Source organism: Vombatus ursinus, unplaced genomic scaffold (assembly GCF_900497805.2).
Source record: "Vombatus ursinus unplaced genomic scaffold, bare-nosed wombat genome assembly UNPS02014822.1, whole genome shotgun sequence".
Classification (NCBI taxonomy): Eukaryota; Metazoa; Chordata; class Mammalia; order Diprotodontia; family Vombatidae; genus Vombatus; species Vombatus ursinus.
This window is the reverse complement of record NW_020954600.1, coordinates 12812976-12838741: the sequence shown is the minus strand read 5'-3', so window position 1 is coordinate 12838741 and position 25766 is coordinate 12812976. Positions and strand designations below refer to the sequence as shown.

General features: G+C 42.1%; 2 protein-coding genes across 4 annotated transcripts in view; one reads left to right on the top strand and one right to left on the bottom strand.

Moving 5' to 3' along the window:
• The window catches only part of APIP (APAF1 interacting protein), a 35645-nt gene extending 32607 nt beyond the window's left edge, over positions 1 to 3038 (bottom strand). Inside the window, exon 1 of one of the 2 annotated variants that reach the window (XM_027837637.1) lies at positions 2905 to 3038. In XM_027837637.1, the coding sequence (XP_027693438.1) occupies positions 2905 to 2964 (60 nt within the window). In that variant the 5' untranslated portion in view covers positions 2965 to 3038. Of the gene's footprint in view, positions 1 to 2340; positions 2674 to 2904 lie in introns of those variants that run through there. The other variant, XM_027837638.1, reaches the window with a different exon arrangement.
• A 132-nt stretch (positions 3039 to 3170) lies between these two features.
• PDHX (pyruvate dehydrogenase complex component X) overlaps positions 3171 to 25766 on the top strand; it is a 60203-nt gene continuing 37607 nt past the window's right edge. The window contains exons 1-4 of one of the 2 annotated variants that reach the window (XM_027837877.1): positions 3290 to 3318; positions 5189 to 5253; positions 13665 to 13745; positions 23105 to 23205. In XM_027837877.1, the coding sequence (XP_027693678.1) occupies positions 13685 to 13745; positions 23105 to 23205 (162 nt within the window). In that variant the 5' untranslated portion in view covers positions 3290 to 3318; positions 5189 to 5253; positions 13665 to 13684. Of the gene's footprint in view, positions 3319 to 5188; positions 5254 to 13664; positions 13746 to 23104; positions 23206 to 25766 lie in introns of both variants that reach the window. The other variant, XM_027837876.1, reaches the window with a different exon arrangement.

Genomic DNA, 25766 nt, shown 5'->3' with positions numbered 1-25766 from the left:
CATAGGTCCGGCCAACTCTTCCTTTCCCACAAACTGCAATCCTTGGATTCAAATCCATCATCAACATGCCCCTGCAGCAGGGACCTTTCCCCTCTTCCCCTCACCCTGGTACAGTTTCCTTTTACGTGATGTCTTCCCTCAATGGATTGTAAGCTCATTGAGGTTAGGGACTATCTTTATTTGTATCACCATTGCTGAGCACAGGGTCTAACATATAGTAGGTATTTAATAAACATTTATTGTTTTGTATCTTCTTGGCTAAAAAAGCAACCCTCTATGTGACAAGAGTATAAAGATTGGTAACTAGAGGTGACATCTTTTTAAAAGTGAGTTCTTAAACTCTTTTTCCTTCCTTGCCCCCAATAATTAGAAAGAGGCCGAGAAGACAAAGTGGCCAGAGGAGTCAAAAGGGGGAAGAAATGCCTACTTAGCTGCTGTTTCCCTGAAGCAGCTGCAGCCAGCTGAAGGCCTGTGCACTGACCCTAGGCTCTACAAAGCAGAAGCACTACTGCAACACACAAGGCACCTGTGTAGATCCTTTGCAATCACAGAGGGACTTTAGCCCATGGGGTAAGAGAGTCACCTGAGGCCCCTCCTTCCCCCATCAGCACTCTTTGGAAGTGGGTAGGGCTTGGAATGGGAAGAGGTCAGCAAGGGCTCGGGAGTGACCGGGCTCTCCTCCCAGGGCCTCCATTAGATAGGGAAATGGCTTGAGAGGTCCAAGTTCTGAGTTCCACTCACACTCTTTTGTCACTCTTTTTCCTGCCAGTTAAACTCCACTTTGAGGTTAAAATCTGAAGGAGATGATCTACAATGGGGGCCTCTCACTCCCCTCTTCTCAAATTCTCAAATTGTGGCAGTCTGTCTTTCACTTCATCCTCAACTGAAACTGCTCTCACCAACGTTAGCAACGATCCCACAAGTGCCAAATTTAATGGGGTTTTCTCACTTCTCATCCTCCTTAAGCTCTCTGCAGCCTTTGGCCTGTCCTCTCGTTTTCTGTGACACAGACGGCTGCTCCTTCAGTCTCTCTGGCTAGATCTACATCCATGGCACTCTGGGTGTGACTGCTCTGTACTGGGCCCTTTTCTCTTGTCTCTATACTCTCATTTGCTGAGATCATAAGCTCGAGACAGATCATACCCATACTTTTCCAGGCCTAGTCTCTCTCCCCATTTCTGCTCCAGCTTTGACAATGCCTCCAGGACATTTCAAACCAGCTGTCCTACAGGTCCCTCAAATTCAACATGTCTATAACAGAGTCCATGACCTTTCCCCCTCAAACTCTTCCCCTTATCTGTAATTTCTCTATTACAGTCCAGGGCACCACCATCCTCCCAATCTTCCAATACCTTGGTGTTATCCTCAATTCCTCTCTCATGTTCACCCTACATATCTAATCATTTGCCAAATCTTTTAATTTCTCTCTACAAAAAGTGTAGGTCTGACTATGTAACCCCTCACTCAAGAAACCTTAGTGGCTCCCTATTGCCTTGATCCTGGAGGATCATGAATAAAGTCCTCTGTTTGACACTTAAGGTTCTTCATAGACTGGCCCCTTCTCAACCTTTACAACTTTCTTCCATTCTACTCCCCAACACAATCAGGTGGTCATTCAAAAAGCATTTATTAAGCGCCCATTTTTCCATTTCTACTTGCGCTTCGCCGCTCCTAAACTCCATTCTTACCCCAACCTCTAACTGGGGCCTCTGAACCCTACATTTAAATCGATTCACCTTAATTCAATACTGTATGCTGCCTTGGTGTTTCTTGCCCTCGTGTCCACTGCCACTCATTCCTTTTCAAAGGCCACCTGGGTTACTTACATCATTCTCCAGGTTTGCCCCTGTACACGTGCTATTGAACCCACTGAAGAAAGCACATATTTCTCTCTCTCCTGCATTCTTTGGTCTCAACAAACTGGCCTGCTTGGTGTTCCTCAACAATACATCTCTTGTCTCTCTGGGCTTTTGTACAAGTTGTTTCCCCTGCCCAGAACATACCACCTCCTCATTCTCATCTTTTACAATTCCTTATTTCGTTCAATCAAAACTCATTTTCACTGCCACCTTCTACAGGAAGCCTATCCAGACTGCCAGAGCTGCTAGTGTTCCTTCCCCTTCAATCACTGCATGCATGTTGATCCTACTAAACAGAAAATAAGTTCTCTGAATGCAGGAACTGTTTCATTTTTGTCTTATGGTGATCGCCGAGCACATAATAAATGCTGTTTAATGCTGAATGGCTCGATGGATAGAGTGCCAAGCCTGGAGTCAGGAAGACCTGAGTTCAAATCTGGCCTCAGCTACTCACTGTGTGACCCTGGGCAAGTCACTTTACCTCTGTTTGCCGTAATCCGCTGGAGAAGGAAATGGCTAGTATCTTTGCCATTCTAGTATCTTTGCCATCCTTTTACAGAGACCCACGGAGGGTGGGGGAGCCCCCGACCCCATGGGTAGTGAGTAGCAGGGATGGGGCTAGAACCCTGGTCCTCGAAATCTTTCTCTTTCCAGCCTCCCAGGCTGCTTCTCTCTCCGAGGTCCCGATTTTCCTTCTTCGACTCCCCCTTTTCTAAGGTTCAGCTAGAACACACACAGACCGCTGTGCCTGGACTCCCACCCGTCTTTTTCCAAGTTCTGGGAGACGGGAGAAGGTCGGAGGTCATCCAGCTGTGCGGGAGGAAGCTGAAGGTCGCGGGATGACGCTCAGGGAAACAACTGGCACGCGGGGAGGGGAAAAAGGGCAGTGAGCGCGCATGCGCATAACCTCCACTTTCGCAGCCACCTCCTGACAGCCCCTCCCCCCACCAGTCACGCCTCGGGGCCGTGCACCTCAACTTCCTCCTCCTCTTCCCCCTGGTCCGTTATTAGACTAATGACCACGCTCGACCGCTTCCCTTCCTACCTGAACTAGGCCGCTGTGGTGAGAGCAGCAGCGGCCCTCCGGCGCTCGGCAAGAGGCCATGGCTGAGCGGAGCCACGCTGCTCGACCTCCTACAGGAACCTTTCCTGACAGATCAGCCTTTTCACTCAGGCAGAGCGGCGGGCAGCTTGGGGGCGGGGACGGGGGGAGGGCGGGACTCCGCGGTGAGCGGGCCAATCCGGCGTGAGCTCAGCCGGCGAGGCGGACAGCTCTGAGGCCCCCGGAGGACGCCCCCCCCTCCCGCAAAGATGGCGGCCTCCTTGAGGCTCGGCTGCGGCCGCCGGGCGCTGCGTTACCTCCTGGGCTCGGCGAGTGGCCGGCGGGCCGAGGCCGTCGTGACCTCGCTTGACCGCGGCGTGGACTGCCGGCGGCTACATGGCTCGGCTTGGCTGTGGGGTGAGTGCTGAGGAGGACGGGATGGGTCAGTCCGGTGCCGGGGCAGGACCCCCGGGGGGGAGGCACAGCGGGCCGGGCCGGACCGGCTGAGGCCACCCGGACCAGGGGGCGAGGGCCGGCCTCCCCTCCCCATCCTGGGGGCGAAGTTGACCCGAGGGCCGCAGCCTGGGCGGCCTGGAGCCGGAGGCGAGCATAGAGGTCACCGAGGCCAAGCCCCGCACCCCCTGCTCCTAATCGCTTCTATTAACGACACTCCTGCTGCTCCGCCAGCAGGGGTCCGGAAGTCCTGAGTTCGAATCCTGCCTCCTCTCTTACTCTAGGCGTGTGACCCCTGGAAAGTCACTCAGAGTCTCTGCGCCCGTTTCCTTATCTGTAGAATGGGTCAATATTGGTACTTATTAATGGTAGGGTTGTTGTGAGGATCAAACGAGATTCCATTTGTAAAATGCGTTGCAAATCTTAAAGCATTATATAAATCCATTCACCCGCTACGTGCCAGGCACTCTGCTAAGCGCTGGGGATGCAAGTTATAGAAAGAAAGACAGCCCCTGCTCTCAAGGAACTTTCAGTGCAAAGGGTAGTTACTGCTACTACCACCAGCAGCAGGACCATCACCACCACCAGCATCATCATCATCATCATCATCATCATCATCATCATCATCATCATCCACACCTATTTAAGGAAAAAAAACACACAGAAAACTATTATTATTACTATTACTATAATATTAATACGATTAATAAAGCTATTACTATTGCTTTCTAACATTCCAGTTTAAGAAGGAAAAAAAAACCAATCCTTATTTAAAAAATGTATGCAGTCAAGCAAATCATTCCACTTTGGCTGTGTATAAAAATTGTCTATCCCACTGTTCATCAAGAGGTGAGCAGCATGCTTCTTAGGTCCTCTAGAATCAATGCCATTGTCCAGTCAACCAGTTATTAAATTTGCTCTGTGTGCCAGGGGGCCTGGTAGATATTTTATATGTAAATGGGATACAAATGTAAGCAAAGAAGAAAGAACATTAAAAGGAGAAGGAAAGGATGGGGGTGGGGAGAGAAGGTAGCCAGGAGAGGTCATGCTGGAGAAGGTGGGGGAGTGAAGGATGGCTGGCCTGGGTACTTCCTCTAAATGGAGGTTCTGGGAAGAGCTCAGCAATGTGGGGGGGAGGGGGCTGAAAGGCAAGGGGGTCTTCCAGGGTGAGAAGGTGCCTGAGGCTTGGATCAGGGAGGGCCAGAGAAAAGGGGAAGATGGTTGACTTGGGTGTTTCCTCAGAATGGTGTGATGGGTTACCTAGCGGGTCAAAGCTGGTTGCTAGAAGTCCTTTTCTCACTTTCATGGGATGCAGAAGAAGTTCCTCCTATGAATGGTGTAGCTTCTTTGCTGGGCGTCTTGTGGAGCCATGAATCTACCTCCTATCTGTCCTTGGCTCCTGATGTAGACATTGCCACGGATGGATGAGGGATTGGGGCGGGAGGGAAGATGTTAAGACACTGACGGATAGTGGAAGAACAGTTCTACAAATTGTTATGATTCTGCTCACTTCAGCCTGCATCAGTCCATGCAAGGCTTCCCAGGTACGTTACACCTTTTGGTCTAGTCAGTTCACACGCACACACTCACTTTGTGTGTCTTTTGCATTATATTCTTTTCTCCTCCCCCAGAACTTTTTTGATCCGTAGTGCTATTATGAGGCAATCAGGGTTCAGTGACTTGCCCAGAGTCAAACAGCTAATAAGTGTCAAGTGTCTCAGCCTGGATTTGAACTCAGGTCCTCCTGACTCCAAGGCTGGTGCTCTATCCACTGTGCCACCTAGCTGCCCCTCTTTAGCATTTTAAGCCTCACAAAGCATTGTCTTCTCAACAGCTGGTTGGAGGCTGCTGGGGCAATGGACAGAGCTGACCTTGGAGACTGACAGATCTGAGCATTTGGTGAGCACTGGCTGTCATTTAAACTTCTAGGGCCCCACGTAACTCTCTGACTATAAGTTTCAGAACAGGTGCTGATCTGCATTTGGTAGAGGAGGTTCACTTGTAGGGAGTCCCTACACCAATAAAATCCTAGATCCAGACCACATTCCTTCTTTACTTGTTTTTTTGCATGTTGTTTTCCTGTAGGTTGTGTAAGCTCCTGGGGGGGGGGGGGGCTGTTGTTGCCCCTCTTTGTGTCTCTGGTACAAAACCCAGGGCTTGGCATCCTGTAGGCTTTTAATAAATGCTTGTTGAATTGAACAACCCTGTGGGTAGGTAGGATAATATTCTCTCCATTTTACTGATGAGTAAACTGAAGCACAGAAAGGAACTTGGGGTTACATAGTTAATGGGTGTCAGATTCAAACACTGGCCTCCTGAGTCCCAGGCCAGTAAGATGTAATAGAAACTTAACTTTGGAGTTAATATCTTTGGGGTTATGGTAATGTCTTTGAGACTTATGGGGACTTTATATTTCATTTTGTGAGTACAGGGAGAAGGGGGCCAGAAGTTAATGGATCATTATTATGATTTTAAATGTAACCTGCTCTTTTTACCTTAGTGTTTTGAAACAGGGTGATTGGGAAATGTAACCCATTGGTCAGGTAAGGATAGACACAGCAGCTGTATTCATGGATCTGTTGGTCACTCTTAAGTTTCTCAGTCTTTGTCTCCTTTCTCCATGGCCTCTGTAAAAAGGGGCCCAGTTTAATCAACCTGCATCATTTGGTTTAGAAAAAAATTAAACATTGGTATTGGTAGACAGAGCTAATGGGATGGATTGTGGTGTTTCTCTGTAAGCTCCCAGAGTGGCTGTCCTTGAACTTAGGATTCAGTAAAAGACACGTATGCCTCAGATGTGCTATTTGTTTGACTGATAAAGGGCGTGTTTTTATTCTTTTAAGATGTTCTCAAACTACCCCAAATGATTAGGCATAAGAATCAGGCTTGTGATTTCATTGCTGTAGGAACATGAAGAGCCTTTTTCCCAGTGTGGGTCAGCACTTTGGCTACTTAAGAGTGCAGTTCATATAGAGTACCCATGGATATTAACTTCCTGAACAATTTTGGGAGGGGATATTCTTATACATTGCAATCAAATCTATGGGAACATTCCTGCTTCTCACGAGAACAAAACACTAACCAGAAATTGTGTCATCTTCATCCTGGAACCCCTGAAGGCCGAAAGAACTCCTTAGGCTGCACTTTAATTGTGTGCATCAACATTTTTGAGGGAAGGAGGTTGCTTTCATGCTTGTGTGAGCCTTGCAAACTCTAAGTAGAATTCATTACTGGGAAGTCTCACCCCACTCAGATTTAAATTCCTTGGGCTCCAGTAATAAGATGTATACACACAATTTTGATTTATAGATACATGTATGTATAAATTATAATACATGGACACATGTACCATTTTAGCCAGGTCAACCAGAGAAGTTTAATATTGGATTATGTAGCCATCTCAGCCTTCATTTCCTCTGTTTACTCTTAGAGGTCAGTGGAAGCCCCCCCTCCAATGCCTTCCCTCCGGCTTTACGGGTGAGGCAGCTGCCTGAATTGGGCTCATGTGCACAGCTGAGTCTGAGGCGCGATTAAGGCCTGGTCATCCTGACTCCAGGTCCAGTAATCTGCCCACGTGGCAGGGCCTCATAGACTCAGCAGAGAAAGGCATCTTCTTGTTTACTCAGTGCCCGCATAATTGTTAGTTTCTATATTTCGGAAGAATCTGCAGATCCAAGATTAGATTATCGTTTATGGGAAGATAGCGGTCTTTGTGGATTGGGGCCTGGAAGACCTTGCTTTAAATACTACCTGATAGAGCTGTGGTCCCACACTGTGTGTGCCCCAGGCTGCTTCCGTGACTATCTGCCAAGGAGTGGGACTCCAGGACCTCAAGCCGTGGCAGAAGCAACTTGGTGTCAGGGCCTGGTCAGGAAGCCTGGACTTTGAATTCTGGGCCAGCCGCTGACCCTCCTTCAGCCTTAGTTTCCTCATCTGTAGAAGGGTCATTAATAATAGCACCTACTTCACGGGGTTGGGAGGATTAAATCAAAGAATACGTATAAAACGCCTTACACACATTAAAGCACTGTATAAATGTTAGCTGGTATGCTGAAGAAAGCCCAGATGTTTCTCATTGTTATCATCAACCAATATTGATTGACAAAAGACTAAGCTCACGCCAGCTTTTGGGACACAAAATAGCAATGACACCCTCTACCACCCCTAGTGTTTAAGGAAATCACCACCTCCTTCCACCCTCCCCCCCCTTCTCCCCTGCCTTCTTACCACCTTCCCTCTCTCTTCAGTTCTGCTCTCCTCCAGTGGTATAGACTGGGAGGGGCTCTGGGGATCAGAAATGGATGCTGCAATCCAGCTTTGGACGCTTGTTGGCAGGATGGCCTTGGCCAGGTCGCTTCTCTTTTTTTCAGTTTCTCATCTCTAAAATGGGTTGACTGGACTGAGGTTTCCAGGTTTTCTTTTGGCTCAAACATGCTATAGTTCTCTTCTGAAGGATTGATGTGGAATTGTTAATAACAACTGTTTCAGTCCCACTCAAGAAACATAGATGATAGATAGCCATCTTTGATTTGATATCATAAGAATAAGTCTTTGGTAGTAATACTCTAAGTTAAACTATCAGTGGATTCTTATTTGGTACATGAAAACCCTGAGTACTACTTTATAACAGTTCTTTGAACTGAGAGGACTTACATTAAAACAAACAATTGTTTTCTCTAGAGGTTAACCATTTGCCTTGGTTACTTTCCTCAAGAGCTCACTTTTTTGTGTATTAAGTATCTTTGCTCTGAAAGCATTGACTTAAAAATTTCCATTTACTTCTGCTTTTTTTCAGCTAACCTGTAGATGGCAGAAGTGGTTTATTTTTACTGTTATATTAACAATTCAGTTTTATTTAATGTGTTCTTGGGTTGAAGGTAGGTAATTAAATGAGCTGCATCTCTCCCATAATCATTATAGAAGATGCAAGTTAATGGTAAGATGGGGAGCTAAGCTGAAAAAGCTTTGGTGATTTACTTCTGGATTGGTCTGTCTTCATTTCATGGTTCTTGTGTTCTTGGATTATAGTTGAGATACTGAGACTTAAGCATGAAACACAAGCAGTACCATATGTCAGCTGCTGAATTTCCTTAATTATATTAGTCAGAGTTAATGAAGCTTAGATCTGCTTCATATTAACTGCAAAGTCGTTTGTTTTGCGTTTGTATTTTAATAGGTTGTTAATATAGGAATCTTCTTTGGTCTTAAAACCCTTCAGTGTCATTCTTACTAAGCACAAGCCTTAGAGGTTAGATATAGCCGTTAGGCCTGGAGTGTTGATTGTCTGGGGGACAGAAATCTATTCTAGGGAAAATGAAATTTGGGTGTTTTATTTGAAACTGACTGGAAACTCTTGCCCTAGAAATTCACAGATAGCTTTGGGAAAGAATGCAGGAATGTCGCCAAAGCTGTAAAGCTAGGGGCAGCTATGTGGCGCAGTAGATAGAGCACCAGTCCTGGATTCAGGAGGAGCTGAGTTCAAATCCAGCCTCACACACATAATACTTACTAACCCTGTGACCCTGGGCAAGTCACTTAACCCCATTGCTTAGCCAAAATTAAAAAAAAAAATTTAAATAAAAGCTGTAAAGTTACATGGCCATTCAACCTCTTGACTTATGGCCGGCACTTGTAGCATTGTGGCAGATGAAACAACAGCACAGACTCAGTGAAGAGACTTCATTTGTTACCTGTCGTACAATGCCTTCAGTTGAGTAGTGCTATTGAATAGCACTGTTTGGGCAGCTCTTCTGGCTTTCATATCTTCACTGTTGAACCTTATTAGTGACGGCAGTGGTTTTCTTTATGCATAAGCTACTGCACACCAAAATTGAGTAGGTTACATACAATTTTAAAGAATGTTTTTGAGCATCTTCTTTTGGTTGTCTTTAAGGCCAGTTCCATCTCTCTTGCTAGCTATATGTAAAAGGAGCCAGACACTTAAAATGATGATGAAATCCTTATGTTCTTCTCTAGCCCCAACTTTGGATGGATTATAATTGAAACAATACCCAGTACTACTAGGAGGGAGAAACCACATCTCCCCCTATGCCCCCTAAGTTTGAACAAAAACAATTAGTAGAAGATGTAATTAGTGCCACATTTAGCAGTGACAGTTAAGCAGGAGAGAGCTAAAAAGCACTGCTTAATGGAGTGGAGAAAGGGGACCAAATTTTATTTTGAATAATGAAACCAAATAATATTGAGTATGATTTAAACTCTAGGGAAGCCTGAAAAGTTCATCTCTTCTGAGTATGGTTTACTGTACTGCTAAGGGAGAGAAATTAATAGCATATGTTGCGCTTTGACTGAATGCTAGTACCAGGATTACATAATTTTCATATTAGAAAAACACATTTTGGCAAAAGAATTTTGTATAATCAGCCAATTGAAAAAAAAAGTTCGTATGAAGGGCCTACTGTAGTTAACAGATTACTTTTTACCTGGCACTATAATTCTGAGATGCAGTTCTCAGGAGGTATTAGGCAGATGTGTTTTCTCTAGGCAATTTTACTAACTATAAAAAAACTAATGTAATTTATCAAAAGGCAGTCTTTCCATTTCCTCTCTTTGAATTCTGTCACTCTTCAATTTTAAAGAGAGGACAATGATGATCTATTATGGAATTTAAAATTTTCATTGCTGGTGAATTCAGAGAAGCAATTTCAGTTCATCCATGAAGGAGGGCCACATGAGGAATGGTTATGCTCTTTTTTATTAAATAAAAATGAAAATTATTTGGGACTGACGAATGGTTAAATTGAAAGCTGTATACTCAACAGTAGTAAATTAGAGGTCTCAATATAGTTCTCAATGTCAGCAGTAATGGAAATAGGAAAGTCTTAGGGAGACTTACTGAGACAGAAACATTTAAGTATAAGTTATAGCAGGTGAAACAAAATTATGAAAATATTTGAGAGACTTAGGTGTTGAGGACATCAGCTTTGAACATATTTGACGTAAACTAGAATGCACATGTAAAAGCCAAAGCCTTAATTGAAAAAAAAATCTACCAGATTTGGCATCTTATGACCTGGATTCTAATTCTGTCTCTGCCTTGGTCTAGGTCTAGGCCTGGGCCTGTCTCTTTAGTCTGCTTTTAGTGGACCATCATCCTTGACTCACTCCCTGCGCCTGTGTACTGCAGGGTCCCAACTTCTCTTTTCTTTCTTTGTATCTAGTTCCTGCCTTTCCTGAACTGTAGTTACCTCAAACTCATGATATCCAAAACAGAATTGATTTTCTTTCTTTCCAAACAAACCCTTTCCCTAATTTCCCTGTTTTTGGTGAAGATTCTGTCATGTTCCTATTCACCTGGGTTTGAAACCTCACCCTTCTTTAGCTAATCTCTCTCTCTCTCTGTCTCTCTCTCTCTGTCTCTCTCTCTGTCCCTCTCTCTCTCTCTCTCTCTCTCTCTCTCTCTGTCTCTCTGTCTCTGTCACAACCCTCCCATCCAGTCAATTGTGAAACCTTGTCAATTCTCCCGCCATGATGTGTCTCCTGTATTTTCCCGGTCTCTCCGTTGATGCCACTCTCCTTGATCAGGGCCTCTTCATTTCACGCTTGGACGGTTGTCGTAGCTTCCTAATTGTTCCCTCTGCCTCCCACTGCTTTCTTCTTTAATACACTTCTCTTAAAGCTTGGGGCTGATGGTGTCACTACCTTTTAAAGAAACTCAGCAGTTCCCTAATGACTTGAGGATAAAGCTTCTTTGTTCTCTGGCTCTAGTCTGTCTTTTCTTTTAGGGTGTTGAACATTACTTTCCTTCATTCACTTACAAGTTATAAGCAGCCTGGCGTGCTTACTATTTCCCATATGTAGCATATCATTTCCATCTCTGTTCCCTTGCGTAGGATATCCTCCGTGCCTGGTATGTACCCTTTCCACAGCTCTGCCTTTTGGACCTCCCCCTCCGTTCTTCAAAGGTCAGCCCAGATATTGCCTCCCGAGGGACTGGATCTGATCTCCATTTCCCCACCCACCCCCACACCTGGCTGCTGGTCCTCTCCACCCCTCAGACTGAACTGTGTTCAGCTTTCTGTGTGCATGTTGATTTCTTCCCCCTCCCCCCAATATAATGGAAGTCCCTCCAGGGCAGTGTGGCACTGTGGGAAGGTCACTTGGTTTAGAGGAGAGGACCCACTTTCTAATCCTCTTGTGACCTTATGCTAGGCCCTTAAGCTCTCTGATCCTTGGTTTCGTTATCTGTAAATCGGTATGTTTGGATGGAATGAAATGAATGACTAAAAATTCACTTATTAAACACTTTAGCTTTGTGCTGGGCCCTGTCCTAAGCACTGAGGATCCATACCCAGGTGAGCCAGGCAGCCCTTGCTCTCCAGAAGCTTCCATTTTAATAGAAGGCTGCACATTTAGGGGGACGAGAGTTGGCAGGGCAGGTGATATGGCGGGGAAATAGATGATGGGCCTGGGAACGCTTCCAAGAGGAGAGCTCAGAGTCTTAGTGACTGGCTCTCTCCACCTTAGTCAAAGCTGCTCTCTTCTAGCTATGTCAGAGGAATCCTTTGGCCCTTTTTTTTGGTGTTTTTGTGTCCCTGGTGCCATAATAGGCACTCAGTAAATGATGGTCGAATACACGTTGAGAATTGACAGTTCCTGTGAGAATTGGTTCTTCAGAAACGGTTGCCCGCCCTGCTGCTTGTGGCCTCCTTGTCCATGAGTGGCCATGAAGTAGACACTCCCTCAGGCAGAAATGAAAGACTTCTGAAATGAGATTCTGTGGAACAGTGATTGCGTGCTGCAGTGGTTGGACTTTGAAGAGGAGGTGCTCAGTGGACCCATATCTGCAAGGAAGCCTCATGGATCTTAGGGTCATGGCATCCTAGAAGTAGAGCTGGAAACACCCTGGAGGTCATCAAGATGACCGTCTGATTTCATAGGTGGGGAAACTGAGACCCCCAAAGGTTTTAGTGACTTACCGTATAGCAAGATTTTACTGTGAAACGTTTGTTTTTCACTCATCAAAATCGTAACTCACTATTTTCTAGCACTTTAAGGTTGCTGAGTGCTTTCTTCATAGCAGCCTTGTTACCTAAGCATTGTGCTCGTGTTATCCATGTTTTACAGATGATGAAACTGAGCTAACAGAGATTAAGGGATTTACTCAAGGCCATCCAACTAATGAGACTCAGAGTGAACTCCTCATCCAGTCTCTTTACACCATACTACTTTCTGTTTTTACACATAGCTGTACTGAAAAAAATATATAAATACATGTATATATATATATATATGTGTATATATATATATATATGTATATATATATATGTGTGTGTGAACATAGGACTTCTGACTCAGTTTCTAGTTTTGTTTTTGTCACAGACTTTGGTTTACCCAAGTGAGTGATAATAAAAAACGAAAAACAGTACCTTTGGTCTCCTGCTAGTCTTCTTTTTTAAAAGCATAGCATGATCAATAACTGATCATTCTATGAGAAATTTGAAGTTCTAAATGAATCAGTCCATAATTAGTCTATCACTTTGTATACCTAGAACAGCCAGTCTGAAAAGGCACAAGTCGGGCCCAGAATTAAACCACAGAAGGAGAGCAGTGAAGATTACCTTTAAGGAATTTAGAGTTCCCCTGATTCCCCCTTGATGTTCCTGGAAACAGGAACATAGTTGGTCTGAGCAGGATGCAATGTATAAACAATGAGGAATTTTAAAGGGTCGCCTCCAGGAAATGTATGATAGGGAAAGAAGATAAGTTTGTCATGTGTCAAGGGTGAGGAATAAGAGATCAGTAGCCGCAGTACTCCTCAGATGTTCTTGCCATTTTGGGAGAAAGCAAGAAAGGGCCCCATGGAGATGGATCCATTTCATTGGTGTGGAGAGTAGCTCCCTCTACCCATGCAGATCTTACCTGCTTCTCAACTTAGAGTTCTGGAAAGATGCCTGGGCACTCAGGGTTAAGTGACTTACCCACTGTCATTCAGCTAGGAGATATCAGGCAGGACTTGAACCCAGGTTTACCTCATTTTTAAGCCTCACTCTGTGTCTACTATACTCCTTCCTATACACTATTCATTTCAAAATTAAACACCTATTGTGAGTGCGACACTGTACTAAAATGTTTTTTGAAGAATCTGAAGAATTTTTCTGTATGTGTGCTATTTACTGGCTTCTTGATGTGATTGAGAGTTGTCTTCAACTCTTTTCTCCTCTAGAATTATGAGGTTCTCTTTCTTAACTAAATCCTTAACTTCAGATGGAGAGAATTAGATATGAATTTGAATCTAAGTTTTAGGATGTACACATTTAATTACTAATCTTTCCCATTTTTTATTTCAGTTGATCCTATTAAAATTTTAATGCCTTCCTTGTCTCCCACGATGGAAGAAGGAAACATTGTGAAGTGGTTGAAAAAGGAAGGTAAGTGACCTCTCTGTGTGTGTGTGTGTGTGTGTGTGTGTGTGTGTGTGTGTGTTTATTTTGGATTTTTTTGGTTTATGATTAGTTTCAGTCGTGGTTGGTGCAAATTAAACTGGTGTAAATTGAGCGACTTGGTCAGCTTATAAAAAAACCAAGTAAAAATTTTCCCATCTTAATTTCACTCTGTTTTTCTCTTGAATAGAAGAGTGATATCCTAAGAACATGTTTCTATTTTTAGACTTTGACTTTAGATATTAGTTTCATGATATAAAAGACAACTCCCAGTCTCATTTTCAGGTTTTTTCCTTTTGACCCTTTCATTCACACTGTAACATCTATATTCAACAATAAGCATTTATTCTGTGTAAGGCACTAGCTAGGTGTCTGAGATACGAAGATAGAAAGGAAAAACAAATCCTACTCAAGGAGTTAACGCTCTAAATTCGTGTTGACTGATTGACTACTGGGGGGGTACAAAGTGTACCCAGATGATTAACTAGAATAATCAAAATCACTTCAAAAGGGAGAGAGAATTAGCAGAAGAGGTCACAGAAAGCTCCTCTGGGAGACAGCACAGGAGCTGTGCTTGGTAGGAGGGGAGGTGGAAGGGCCTCTAAGCAGGAGGGAGCGCTGGTACCAAAGGCTCTGAGATGGGAGAGGGAGCATTGCACATGGGAACAGAAAGTTCAGGAAAGGGGGTCGCATAGGAGATGAGACTGGAAGGGTAGGTGGCAACCACCTTTAATTACTTTTAGTCTACATTTATTAAGCGTTTGTTATGTGTTAGGCACCGAGAATACAAAGATAAAAAAGAAATGGTCCTTGTCCTTAAGGAGCACTAGAAGATAGTGATGCTCTCAGAAGACAAAAGGAAGTTTAGAGGATGAAAAGGAAAAACCAGAGAAATCTGGGAGGACTTTTGTGACTTGATAGAGAGGGAAGTGAGCAGAAGCTGGATAACTGTTCGTACAATGGTCATAATATTTATATAGCCACCACTTTTTTCTTTCAAAAAAATTATATTAAATTTGAAAAAAATAGTTTCCGTTCTGATTTCTTTTCTCTTCTACCTGCCCTGCCTGTACCCATTGAGAAGGCCAGAAATATGATACTCATTAAACATAGGAAGTCTGCAAAACATATTTCTACGTTAGCCATGTGTGGAAGGAAAAAAAAAAGCAAGCAATGTAAAGAAAGTGGAAGACAGTGTGCTTCAATCTGCACTCAGTTCATCAGTTCTTTCTCTGGAGGTGGAGAGCAGTTTTCATCTTGAGTCCTTCAGAATTGTCTTGGATCATTGGCTTTATGAAAGTAGCTAAGTTTCAGAGTTGATCATACTTAAAATGATGCTTACTGTGTTCAGTGTTCTTCTGGTTCTGCTCACTTCACTTTGCATCTGTTCATGTAAGTCTTTCTAGGTTTCTCTGAAACCATCCTGCTCGTCATTTCTTAGAGCACCATAGCATTCCATCACAATCACATACCACAACTTGTTCAACCATTCCCTAATTGATGGTCATCCCCTCAATTTCCAATTCTTTGCCACTACAAAAAGAGCTGCTATAAATATTTTCGTACGTACAAGTCCTTTTCATTTTTCCTTAAATCTCTTTGGGATATAGACCTAGTAGTGGTATTGCTGGGTCAGAGGATGTATACAGTTTTGCAGCCCTTTGGGTGTGGATCCAAATTGTTCTCTAAAATGGTTGGATCAGTTCACAACTCCACCAGCCTTTGTCATCTTTCTTTTCTATCATGTTAGCCAGTCTGATGTTTGTGAGGTTCAGGCCCTCATCATCCCTCTCCTGGACTATTGCATTGACCTCATGTTTGGTTTCTTTCTGCTTCACTACATCTTCCATTTGGTTTCCAACATAATTTTCCATAAGGGAAGATGTGACTGTTTTACTCCTCTACTCCATAAACTACAGTGGCTGTAGGATCAGATAGAAACTGCTCTGTTTGGCTTTTAAAGCCCTTCCTGCCCTGTTTGGACTGGCTTTCTCTCTGTTCCATCTCCCACTTCAAAATCTTGATACACTGGTTGTTCCCTGAGTCAGAAATGCATTCCCTTCTCACTGTTTCACTAATATTGGCATCTAGGGGATTCCACAGTGCCTGGAGTCAGACATTTACTAGCTGGGTGACTCTGGGCAAGTCACTTAACTTCTTTTGGACTCAGTTTCTCCATCTGTAAAATGGGAATGATAACAGCACCTACCTCCCAGGATTGTTGTGAGGAGCAAATAAGATGATATTGTAAGGCACTTAGCAGAGAGTGCCTGGCACATAGGAAATACTATGTAAATGTTAGTTATGATTACCATTATTTATTGTTATTACCACCTCACAGAGTCACTACTTAACTCCTTCTTCATTAGCCCAAGCATTTCCTTTGGCATGAATACTTTCCTGATTCCCCTTTTTTCCAGTTGACAGTACCTTCCCTCCCTACTTTGTATCTATTTTGTATTTTTATGCATTTATTTGTTCTCTCTCTCTAAATGCACACATACACATTGTCTTCCATTTTAGAACAGAGGTTCTTAATTTGAGTGTGTGAGCTTGGTTTTTTCCCCTAATATTTTGATAGCTGTATTTTAATATATTTGGTTTCCCATAGAATCCTAAATATTTTATGTTATGCATTTTAAAACCTCATTCTGAGGAGTATGTTGACTCCAGCAGATTGCCCAAGGGTTCCATGACACAAGCAATATTAAGGACCCTTGTTTTAGAATGTAAGTTTCTTCAGGGCAAGGATTGTTTTGTCTTTCATCTTTTTTTTTTTTTTAATCCCTGTACTTAGCAGTTTTTTGTCCTTAGCAGTTGCTTCATAAATCCTTGCTGGTTGAGTATACTTAGAGATCACCATTGGCATCGTCATGAGGGCACTGGCAGATGAGGCAGATGACCTTCCCTTCCCATGTCTGCAATACTGCTGCCTGTCATCACATCTTCTGAAGAGCAGCTGTGGTTGCCTCATCCTTGTGGGGCCTTCCTCTGATCCAGGCCACCAACCTCAGGCAACTGAGTGACTGACTCGGGGTCAATTAAGCTTTTGTGAGTTTGTGTCTAAGAACATTTTACCTTCATACATAATATACTCTCTCACACTCTATTTCTAGGTTTCTCATTTTTGATGAATTATAGAGTTCTGGCTATTTTTGTATTAAATGTGCTGGCCTGGTATTATTCTCAGTTCTCAAGTCATGGTTCAATCACAGAACAGTCTTTTAGAGATAATTGTAAGAAGATTAATTTCACCAAATTTCTAGGCCTAATTAAATATTGCCAAAGAAGATTCCTTGGACTCATATTTGTCTCCTTGTAGCCCACTGTCACTTGATAAGTTATTTATATATATGAGAACATGAAGAATATTAAAAGAATTTATAGATTTATCACCTCCTCAGCAGTGTGGTATAATGGAAAAGTCAGTGGCTAGATTTGTTGTAGAGAAGAAATGGGGTCACCTCCTAACTCTGCTGCTCACTACTGTTTGTGTGCCCTTGGGCCATGTTTCCTCACCGGGGAAATGAGGCCCAGGTGATCTCCAAAGCCTCTTCCAGTTCCAAATCCAGAATTCTGGTCCATTTTCATATATGAAGTGTGCTGTTTTGTCTTAATTTGGAGGTTTTACAGATATCTTAATAACCAATACTTTCTTCTGAATGTTGCTCTTAAAAAGTCTCATCTCTTTATAAGGCAGTGCCACTTGGTAGAAGTTTTGCTGATAGTTTAAAGCAGTAGTATTCCCTTTTTCCTGTTGGAGTCATGCTTTTAGGCCCACCTGAAGGATGCTATTACTGTATGGATTTATTGTTTATACAGTGTTGGGGTTTTTTTGGGGGGGGGGTTTCTTCCATAGGTGAGGATTATATTCTCTTCATATATAAAAATATATAGTATTTCATATCAATACATATAAAACATGCACATAAATAATATGCATGTTTATGCACACATGCATTCATTTTAGTTCAAACATTTATTAAGTGCATATGATATATATTGAAAGTATATGTTTCTGCATGTTCAGGTTTTTATAGATGTATTATGGTGGTGGTGGTGTTCAGTCGTTTTGTTGTGGTCTGAGAGGTTCAGAGACCCCTCAAAGACCGGAGTACAGGACGGGATCGTCTGGAATGAATTTACAGACTCAGGCATTCTTTGAGTCAAGTTGGCAAAAAGTTTATTGTTATGGTTTTCAGTGGGCAACGATTCTTAAGGAACCTTCGAGAGACTGAGGATGGAGCTAGGGTTTATATGGAAAAGGGCATGGGAAAGGAATGCCAGGGATACTGATTAGGTAATCTAAAGGTCCAGGTGTCTTTGAAAGTTATGGATGGGAAAGTGTAGGGAGTATACCAGACACTGAGGGAGATGTCAGAGGCATGGATCTTGGGAATCTGGCAGGAGGAGGAGTCGTTGGGCCAGCCAGGGACAAAACTCCTTGGGCCAGACAAGACACCCCTCTCTCTGTCCTGATTAGACAATGCTCTGCAGCGAGGGAAAGTTTTCTCACAAGACAGGAGCTCACTAAGGAATTGGGAGGTTTCCAGAGACATGATCTGAGGGCTGGGGCCTGAGCAGCCCAGCACTCTCTCACCCAGCTTTGTGTAGCCGCCCCAGGGAGAGAGATAAGGGTCTTGTGGAGGCCCACTCATGAGTAATTGCTAGGCACAGTGTCCTTGGGCTGGGGAGAAATTGTCGGAGACAGTGTTTCTGAGACTAGGGAGAAATTAGGGTCCAAGTACAAGCACTCAAACACAAGCACCCAAGCACCCCATCAGTTGCAGATGACCCAAAGCAGAAGTTTTTTTGTGTTCTGGACCCCATGGTCAGTTCGGTGAAGCCTACGGACAGACCCATGCTCAGAATTGTATTTGAAATGCATGAAATAAAAGATTGTGTTTATATATAGTTATCAGAACATTAGGGGGGAAAAGCAAGCTCATGGACTCCCTGGCTAAGAACCTCTGACCTAAAGAGTTGTGAAAAGGTGCATGGTAGGTTTGTGGGTTGGCACGCTGCACTGTGGACAGTTGGACTAGAAGAGGAAGTTGGCCAATCGTGTAATAAAGTAACAGATCAAGAGCCCAAGTGTGCACTTGTGTCTGTGAAATGTTCAAGTAACTAGACAAGGTGTCTCCTCTTTGTTGGGGAGATCCTCTCAGGAGGCTAGAGGGACATGTACAACAATCAGACTGGGGAAGAAGGCTTGGGCTGTTTGCCATATGTTTCTGTAAAGGAAGTTCCCCTTTTGGTGACAGTGAAGTGTTCATTAGAGTGTAAATTACTTTTAATCTGTATTGGAAGAGCTTAAGCTGTTTAAAAAGTGACCCAAGAGGCAGCAATGCCTAGTGAATAGAGAGCTGGACTCCGAGTTCAAGTTTTGCCTTTCCTACTTAGTGGCCGCGATCCCAGGCAAGTTAATCAACTTCCCAGGACCCCCAGCAACTGTCTTAGACGAGAAAGTCTAGGGTCATTGTGACTCTGCTGGATGTAGTGGGAGTTTCCTAACCTGCAGTTTTCTATACCGGTAAAGTTACAGATCCTGTAAAAAAAGAAATGTAGCACAGTCTTTCTTGAATACTAGGATTTGTGTACCTATTTTTTCTTCCTTATTTGAGAAAGTGGTTATGCTTTGCATTGAATTATTGAAATTTTAAAAAGAATGACTTTTTGAATTAACCCTAAGAAATTGTGATTTCTTACATTAGTATATTTTCTTCACATGTTTCATTGGTCCCACTAAGCCAGACCATCAAAGCTGAAAGGCTTTTTTATAGGTGAAAGAATACACAAGAAATGGGACAGATTTTTCTGTGTTTCTGTGGTGTTACATTCTTTCCACTTAGGATAGCACAATAGCCACAGTTGGACTCTTTTCACAGCTCGGTCCTGGGTGGTCCATATGACGATGTTGAAATGGTAATTAGTAAAATGAGGAAAGACTATGTCAAAACGAATATACACAGAAGAGATACATGCAGTAAGCAGCAAAGTTTTAAAGAAACTTGAGGATTAATTGATTTGATAATTTCTCAGATCCAAGTCTTAAATATTGTAAGCTGTTCTTGATTTTAGAATTTATCCAATAAACTAATAGCAAAAAGAGGCTGTTTTTTTAGAGGGGAAAAAACCCCATTAAGGTCAGAGTGGAAACTTTTTCATAGAAGTTTTTGATAAAGACAATAGGGGTCATCAGTGTTATTCTGATGACTATAACTACTGTTCTGTAGAAGTATGCTTGCCATAATCACTTAGACCTTTATTTTGATAAAATGAAAAGTGAATGGAAATTTAACAAACGTGTTCACTGTCCTTGAATCCTGAAGCCTTTTTTCTCTGATGGAGCATTACTTCCCATTTAAAAAAATAATGATATCACTGAAGTTTTAAAATTTGTGAATAGGATCATGAATTTGAGATTTAGAAGATAACTTAGTGGTCTTCTGGTCCAGCACCTTCATTTTGCAGATGAAGAAATTGAGAGTCACAGTTGGAAAGTGATGTATGTGCCGAGCATCACGAGATATTAAAGTGTCAGGTTGAGTAGCATTGGAGAAGAAAGGCCCTCTTTTCAGGTGTTCTTGCATCTGGTCTCTTTTGCTGACCTTCCTCATTATTATATGGGTTTTCGTATCAAGAGTTTCCTTCTTACATCTCTGGATGAGATGCTCACACAGAAATATTTAAAGAGGGGTAAAATCCTTCCTATTTGAAATTTGCTTCTGTTACTAAAATAAATCAACCGTAATATATGCAATTATGTGCTCTGAGACTGTAGTTACCTCAGATGTTTTGTAGTTTTGAAAATAGTTTGAGCTTAAAACACACGTTTTCTTGATTCTGAACATTCTTTGTAGAGAATACAGTTTCATTTTATATACACACACACTGTCTAAGTGTACATACGTGTACTAATTACTCTCCAGCTCTCTGCTGGACATTTTTGATTGCGTGTCTCAGGGAATCTCTCCCTCACTAGACTAAGATTGAACTCGACATATTTGTGCCAAATTCGCCTCTCCTCTGATCTTAAATTCTTTCTGTTGAGGGCCGTGCCCTCATCCCCGTCACCAAGTACCCCAGTTGTGGGGTCACCTTTGACATCTCATTTCCCTCCCTTCAGCTCCCCGTCCTGTTACTAAGGCTTGTTGATTCTCCCTTGATGACTCTATTTCACGTCCGTGTCCTCCTTTCTGCCCACTCAGCCACCACGCTGGTGGAGGCCTTCCTCACATCTCATCTTGACTTAGAATCGCCTCCTAACTGGTCTGCTTATCGCCAGTCTCTCACCTCTCCACTCCATCCTCCATACCTCAGTCCTAGAGCCTCCCCTCCAGCTTTCCATGTTTGGCATTTAAAATCCTTGGAAGTGTGATTTCAGTCTCCATTTTTAAGCCTGTTATGCTTTACTCCCTTCAGCCAAGTTGGCCTTCTTGCTGTTCCCTACACATGGCATCCCATCTTCTGCCTTGGTACCCTTTCACAGAATGTTTCCGGTGCTGGGAATCCACCCCTTCACCTCTTAGAATTGCTCTTTTCCTTCAAAGGGAAGAGAAAATGCTACTTTCAACTTAATGGACCCCTTGAATAGCCTGGGGAAGCCTAGGAACCCCTTCTCTGAAAAATGTTTCTAAATGCATAAATATATTTTATTATATTAATTGTGATTACAAAGGAAACCAACTCTATTGAAATATAGTTATCAAAATATTTTAAAGAAAAAGTTTGTGGATTCCAGGGTAAGAATCTTGTTCTACCTGACTTTTTCTTGCCCCTTCCTAGGTACCAGTATATACTTATACACCTGCGCATCTTCTCCCTTGATAGAATGTTGGCTTCCTCAGGGCAGGTGCCATTTTATTTTTTGTCTTTGTAGCCACAGTCCCTGGCATCTAGTATATGTTTTGTAAATGTTTATTGATTAAGTCAGTAAGTGTCTTTTAAGAATGTCCTTCTTAGGGGCAGCTAGGTGGAGCAGTGGATAGAGCACCAGCCCTGGATTCAGGAGGACCTGAGTTCAAATCTGGCCTCAGACACATAATACTTACTAGCTGTGTGACCCTGGGCAAGTCACTTAACCTCATTGCCTAGCCAAAAACAAAAACAACAAAAAAAAGGAATGTCCTTCTTAAGAAATGAAAGCTATCTATAGTCATATGAAAAAATGCTCAAAATCACTATTGATTAGAGAAGTGCAAATCAGAACGACTCTGAGGTACCACATCACACCTATCAGATTAGCTAACATGACAAAACAGGAAAATGATAAATGTTGGAGAAGATGTGCGAAAATTGGAACACTAATGCTTTGTTGGTGGAGTTGTGAACTGATCCAGCCATTCTGGAGAGCAATTTGGAACTATGCCCAAAGGGCTATAAAATTGTGTGTACCCTTTGTCCCAGCTATACTACTTCTAGGGCTGTATCCCAAAGAGATCATTAAAATGGGAAAAGGACCCACAGGTACAAAAATATTTCTAGCTCTCTGTGGTGGCAAAGAATTGGAAATTGAGGGGATGCCCATCAATTGGGGAATGACTGAACAAGTTGTGGTATGTGAATGTAATGGAATGCTATTGTGCTATAAGAAATGATGAGCAAGCGGGCTTCAGAAAAACCTGGAAAGACTTATATGAAGTGATGCTAAGTGAAATGAGCAGAACCAGGAGAACATTGAACACAGTGACAGCCACACTGTGCAATGACTGACTTTGATAGACTTAGGTCTTCTTAGCAATGCAAAGATCTAAGACATCTCCAAAAGATTCATGATGGAAAATGCTCTCTACATCCAGAGAAAGAACTAGGGAGTCTGAATGCAGATGGAAGCATACTATTTGCTCTCCTTTTGTTTTGTTTTGTTTTATTTCTTCTTTCTTATGGTTTCTCCCATTAGTTCTAATTCTTCTACGTGTCACGACAAATGTGAAAATATGCTTAATATGAATGTATAAGTAGAGCTTCTATCATGTTGCATGCCATCTTGAGGAGGGGGTAGAAAATTTAAAACTCAAAATCTTATGGAAGTGAATGTTGCAAACTAAAAATAAATTATCAAAAAAATAAAAAAGAATATCCTCTCTGTAAAATGCCTCTATGAAATTGTTCTTTTTACCTAATATATTTATAAATTTTTCTTTCATATCTTTCCATTGGTACTTGATATGAATTTTGGAGCATTTCTGTTCATGAATTAATTCTTATGGCTTGAAGAAAAATGGAGGTGATGGTTGCTGTTGTTCTGAGGATATAGCCATTTGCCACCCATTTGTATACTCAAAAAGATCCATCTTAAGACCTCAAAAAAAACCTTCAAACAAACCCTGCATCTTGTTTTCTAGGTGAAACAGTGAGTGCTGGAGATGCCTTATGTGAAATCGAAACAGACAAGGCCGTGGTCACATTGGATTCAGGAGAAGATGGTATTTTGGCTAAAATAGTGGTAAGTTGCCATTTGTAGATACAGAACTTCTATAATTCTATTGCTTAATTTGTCATTTAAAATACTTTAAAATGTATAGTGTAAATGTATATTCACATTTGTCTTAGCTGTCGTGCAAATAATGCAGAAATTTAGTTTCTAATCATTGGGAAGTTTATTGTACTTTGGTTTTTTTAATTATACTTTACTGACAAGAGAAAACCTCTTTCAAGCTTTTATTTTAGTTTGATTTTTTTTTTCAGTTGGAATGAAGTCCAATGTTTATCTGAAAATCAAAGGCATGCAGCTACTGTGTATATTAAAATCTTTAGATGAAGGTGCCAACAGATTAAATGTTGATGACAACAGTTGACTTTCTTTGCAGTAGGTTAGCATGAATGTTTTCTTTTGGGCATATAATACCAGATTCTGGGCAGACTGAGGCTGTTGAGTCTCTCGAACTGAGGAGTTGTGAGCTTCATTATGCTAAAGCTGATCCGGTATCTGCTCTAAATGTAATACCAGGCTACAATTTGAAAAGTCAGAAGTGGTGCCCGTCAAGGTCCCTGTGCCTCTTTGAGTGGCCACTGAACGTCCAACCTGGGTGAGAAGTTAGGGAGGCACGGGCTCTGCATTTCCACCTCTTTCCCCCTCCCCCCCCCAAAAAAAGCTTTCCTATTCCTGTTTTTTTTCCCCCTTTTGAAAATCATTTTGGCAAGATCCAGAGTACTCAGTTGCTTGTATTTGGGTAGAGATTGTAACTCTTTGTCTCATTATTTCTGTACAGTTATCTATTTATTATCCCTGTGTGAGTTGTCTACTTTTTTAGACAGTGTGTGGCAAGATTAAAACAACAAACTGACTTCTCCTGTCACTTGTCATCATTGATGTGTTTGCAGCAAGTGTAGGTTTATTTTAATACCTACCCCCAAGCAACTGGCATAATTAGAGGAGAAAATACACTCTGAACATTTTCTTTGTGGGCATATACACATGTAGGCACTGTGGCTGGTTCATAGTAAGCACTTAATAAATGCTTGTTGACTCCTCCTTACTTGAGGTCCATATACATAGGAATACACACATACATACATGCATTTATGTGTCTATCATGTGCCTTTTCACATAAAATATGACCAATGTAATGAGAGTTTTAAAATTGCAAACATATCAAGATATATATGTTCAAGGGAGCATAATGCCCTTAAAATAAATTATCCTTAAATATAAATAAATTTTTAAATATCTTTGAATTATCTTTAAAGGGCTGTACACAGTTTTTCTTTGAGGGAATACTTTGATGAGATCACAGATTCATTGAGGTGTGCAGGTGTATGTGTGTGTGTGTGTGTGTGTGTGCACATAAGTGATTTTAAAGTTATGTTACTTTGGGTTTGTGTGTCACATGCCCTTGCATTAACTTGTTATAAATAAAGCAGATATTTTCAGCATTGAATTCATGTCCCTATTGTGTTTAAGAACTTTGTTGTATCCCATGGAAACTGCATTATTTCTCTTTCTAAAATGATCCTGGTGGAATTGAAAGGTTCCCCATTTGTGTCACACTTGGCTATTGATGTTTTTAAAAGGTGCTTAGACAGTAGTAATGGCTTGTTTAATGATCCAGATGGGTGCTGTGTAATTAGGAAAGTAATATATAGGAGAGTTACAGGTTTTAGAGGGTTATTCCATTGTTCTAAATATCTCGTGTACCACTAGCAAGGCTTTAAGTGGCTGTTTGTATGCAGAATGGCTTTTATAGAAATGCCGTTCAGAAGAGGCTTTCCAATTGGTTGTTGGTTGTTGTCCTTGGTGCTGGAAGAAGACCAAAATGACATCACATGTTGGGATTAAGGCACAGTGTGTCTGACTGGCTGATCAGACCCAGAGGAGCTCACAGGCTCTGCCACAGGTTGGGCACAAATAGTCCATGTGATCATTTGAAGTGGAGATGTGTCTGAATTTGCGCATCTTGGGGTTCTTTTGAGCTACTGCAGTTGTTTTGCTCCTAGAGTACAGCACCCTTTTTGAAGTGGGCACTCTGTGCTGCCCAATCCTGTGCCACTGTCTCCCGTGTCTTACAATCAATTCCACAGTTCTTCAGAGAGGCCTTGAGAGTGTCCTTGTATCCCTTCTTCTGACCTCTGTGTGAGTGCTTGCTTCATGTGAGTTCTCTGTAAAATAGTTTTTTAGGCAAATGTATGTTGGGCATTTGAACAGTGTGGCCAGCCCATCAGAGTTGCCTCTCAGATAAGACTAGAAGAAACACTTAATGAGGAAAATGTGGTTCAGCTATCCGAGAAGGGAAGTTCTTATACCCTTAAATCCCCAGGTCTTATGGGAAGTGATATTGAACTATTATTATATGTGGAAAGAAAATAAATGGTTTCTATGTTTATTCAGAAGGATCCTAGGTTAGAAAATATTGGAACAATACTCTATCCTCTAGTCTCATTCTTGCCTCTACATTAAGCAGTATTTTAAAAATCTAAATGAGTTGTTTGAAATTTTGACCACCTTAGTAACCTGACTCAGTATTTTAACCGTCGTTCCCATTGAGATTTTTGTCCAAAATCTTTTCC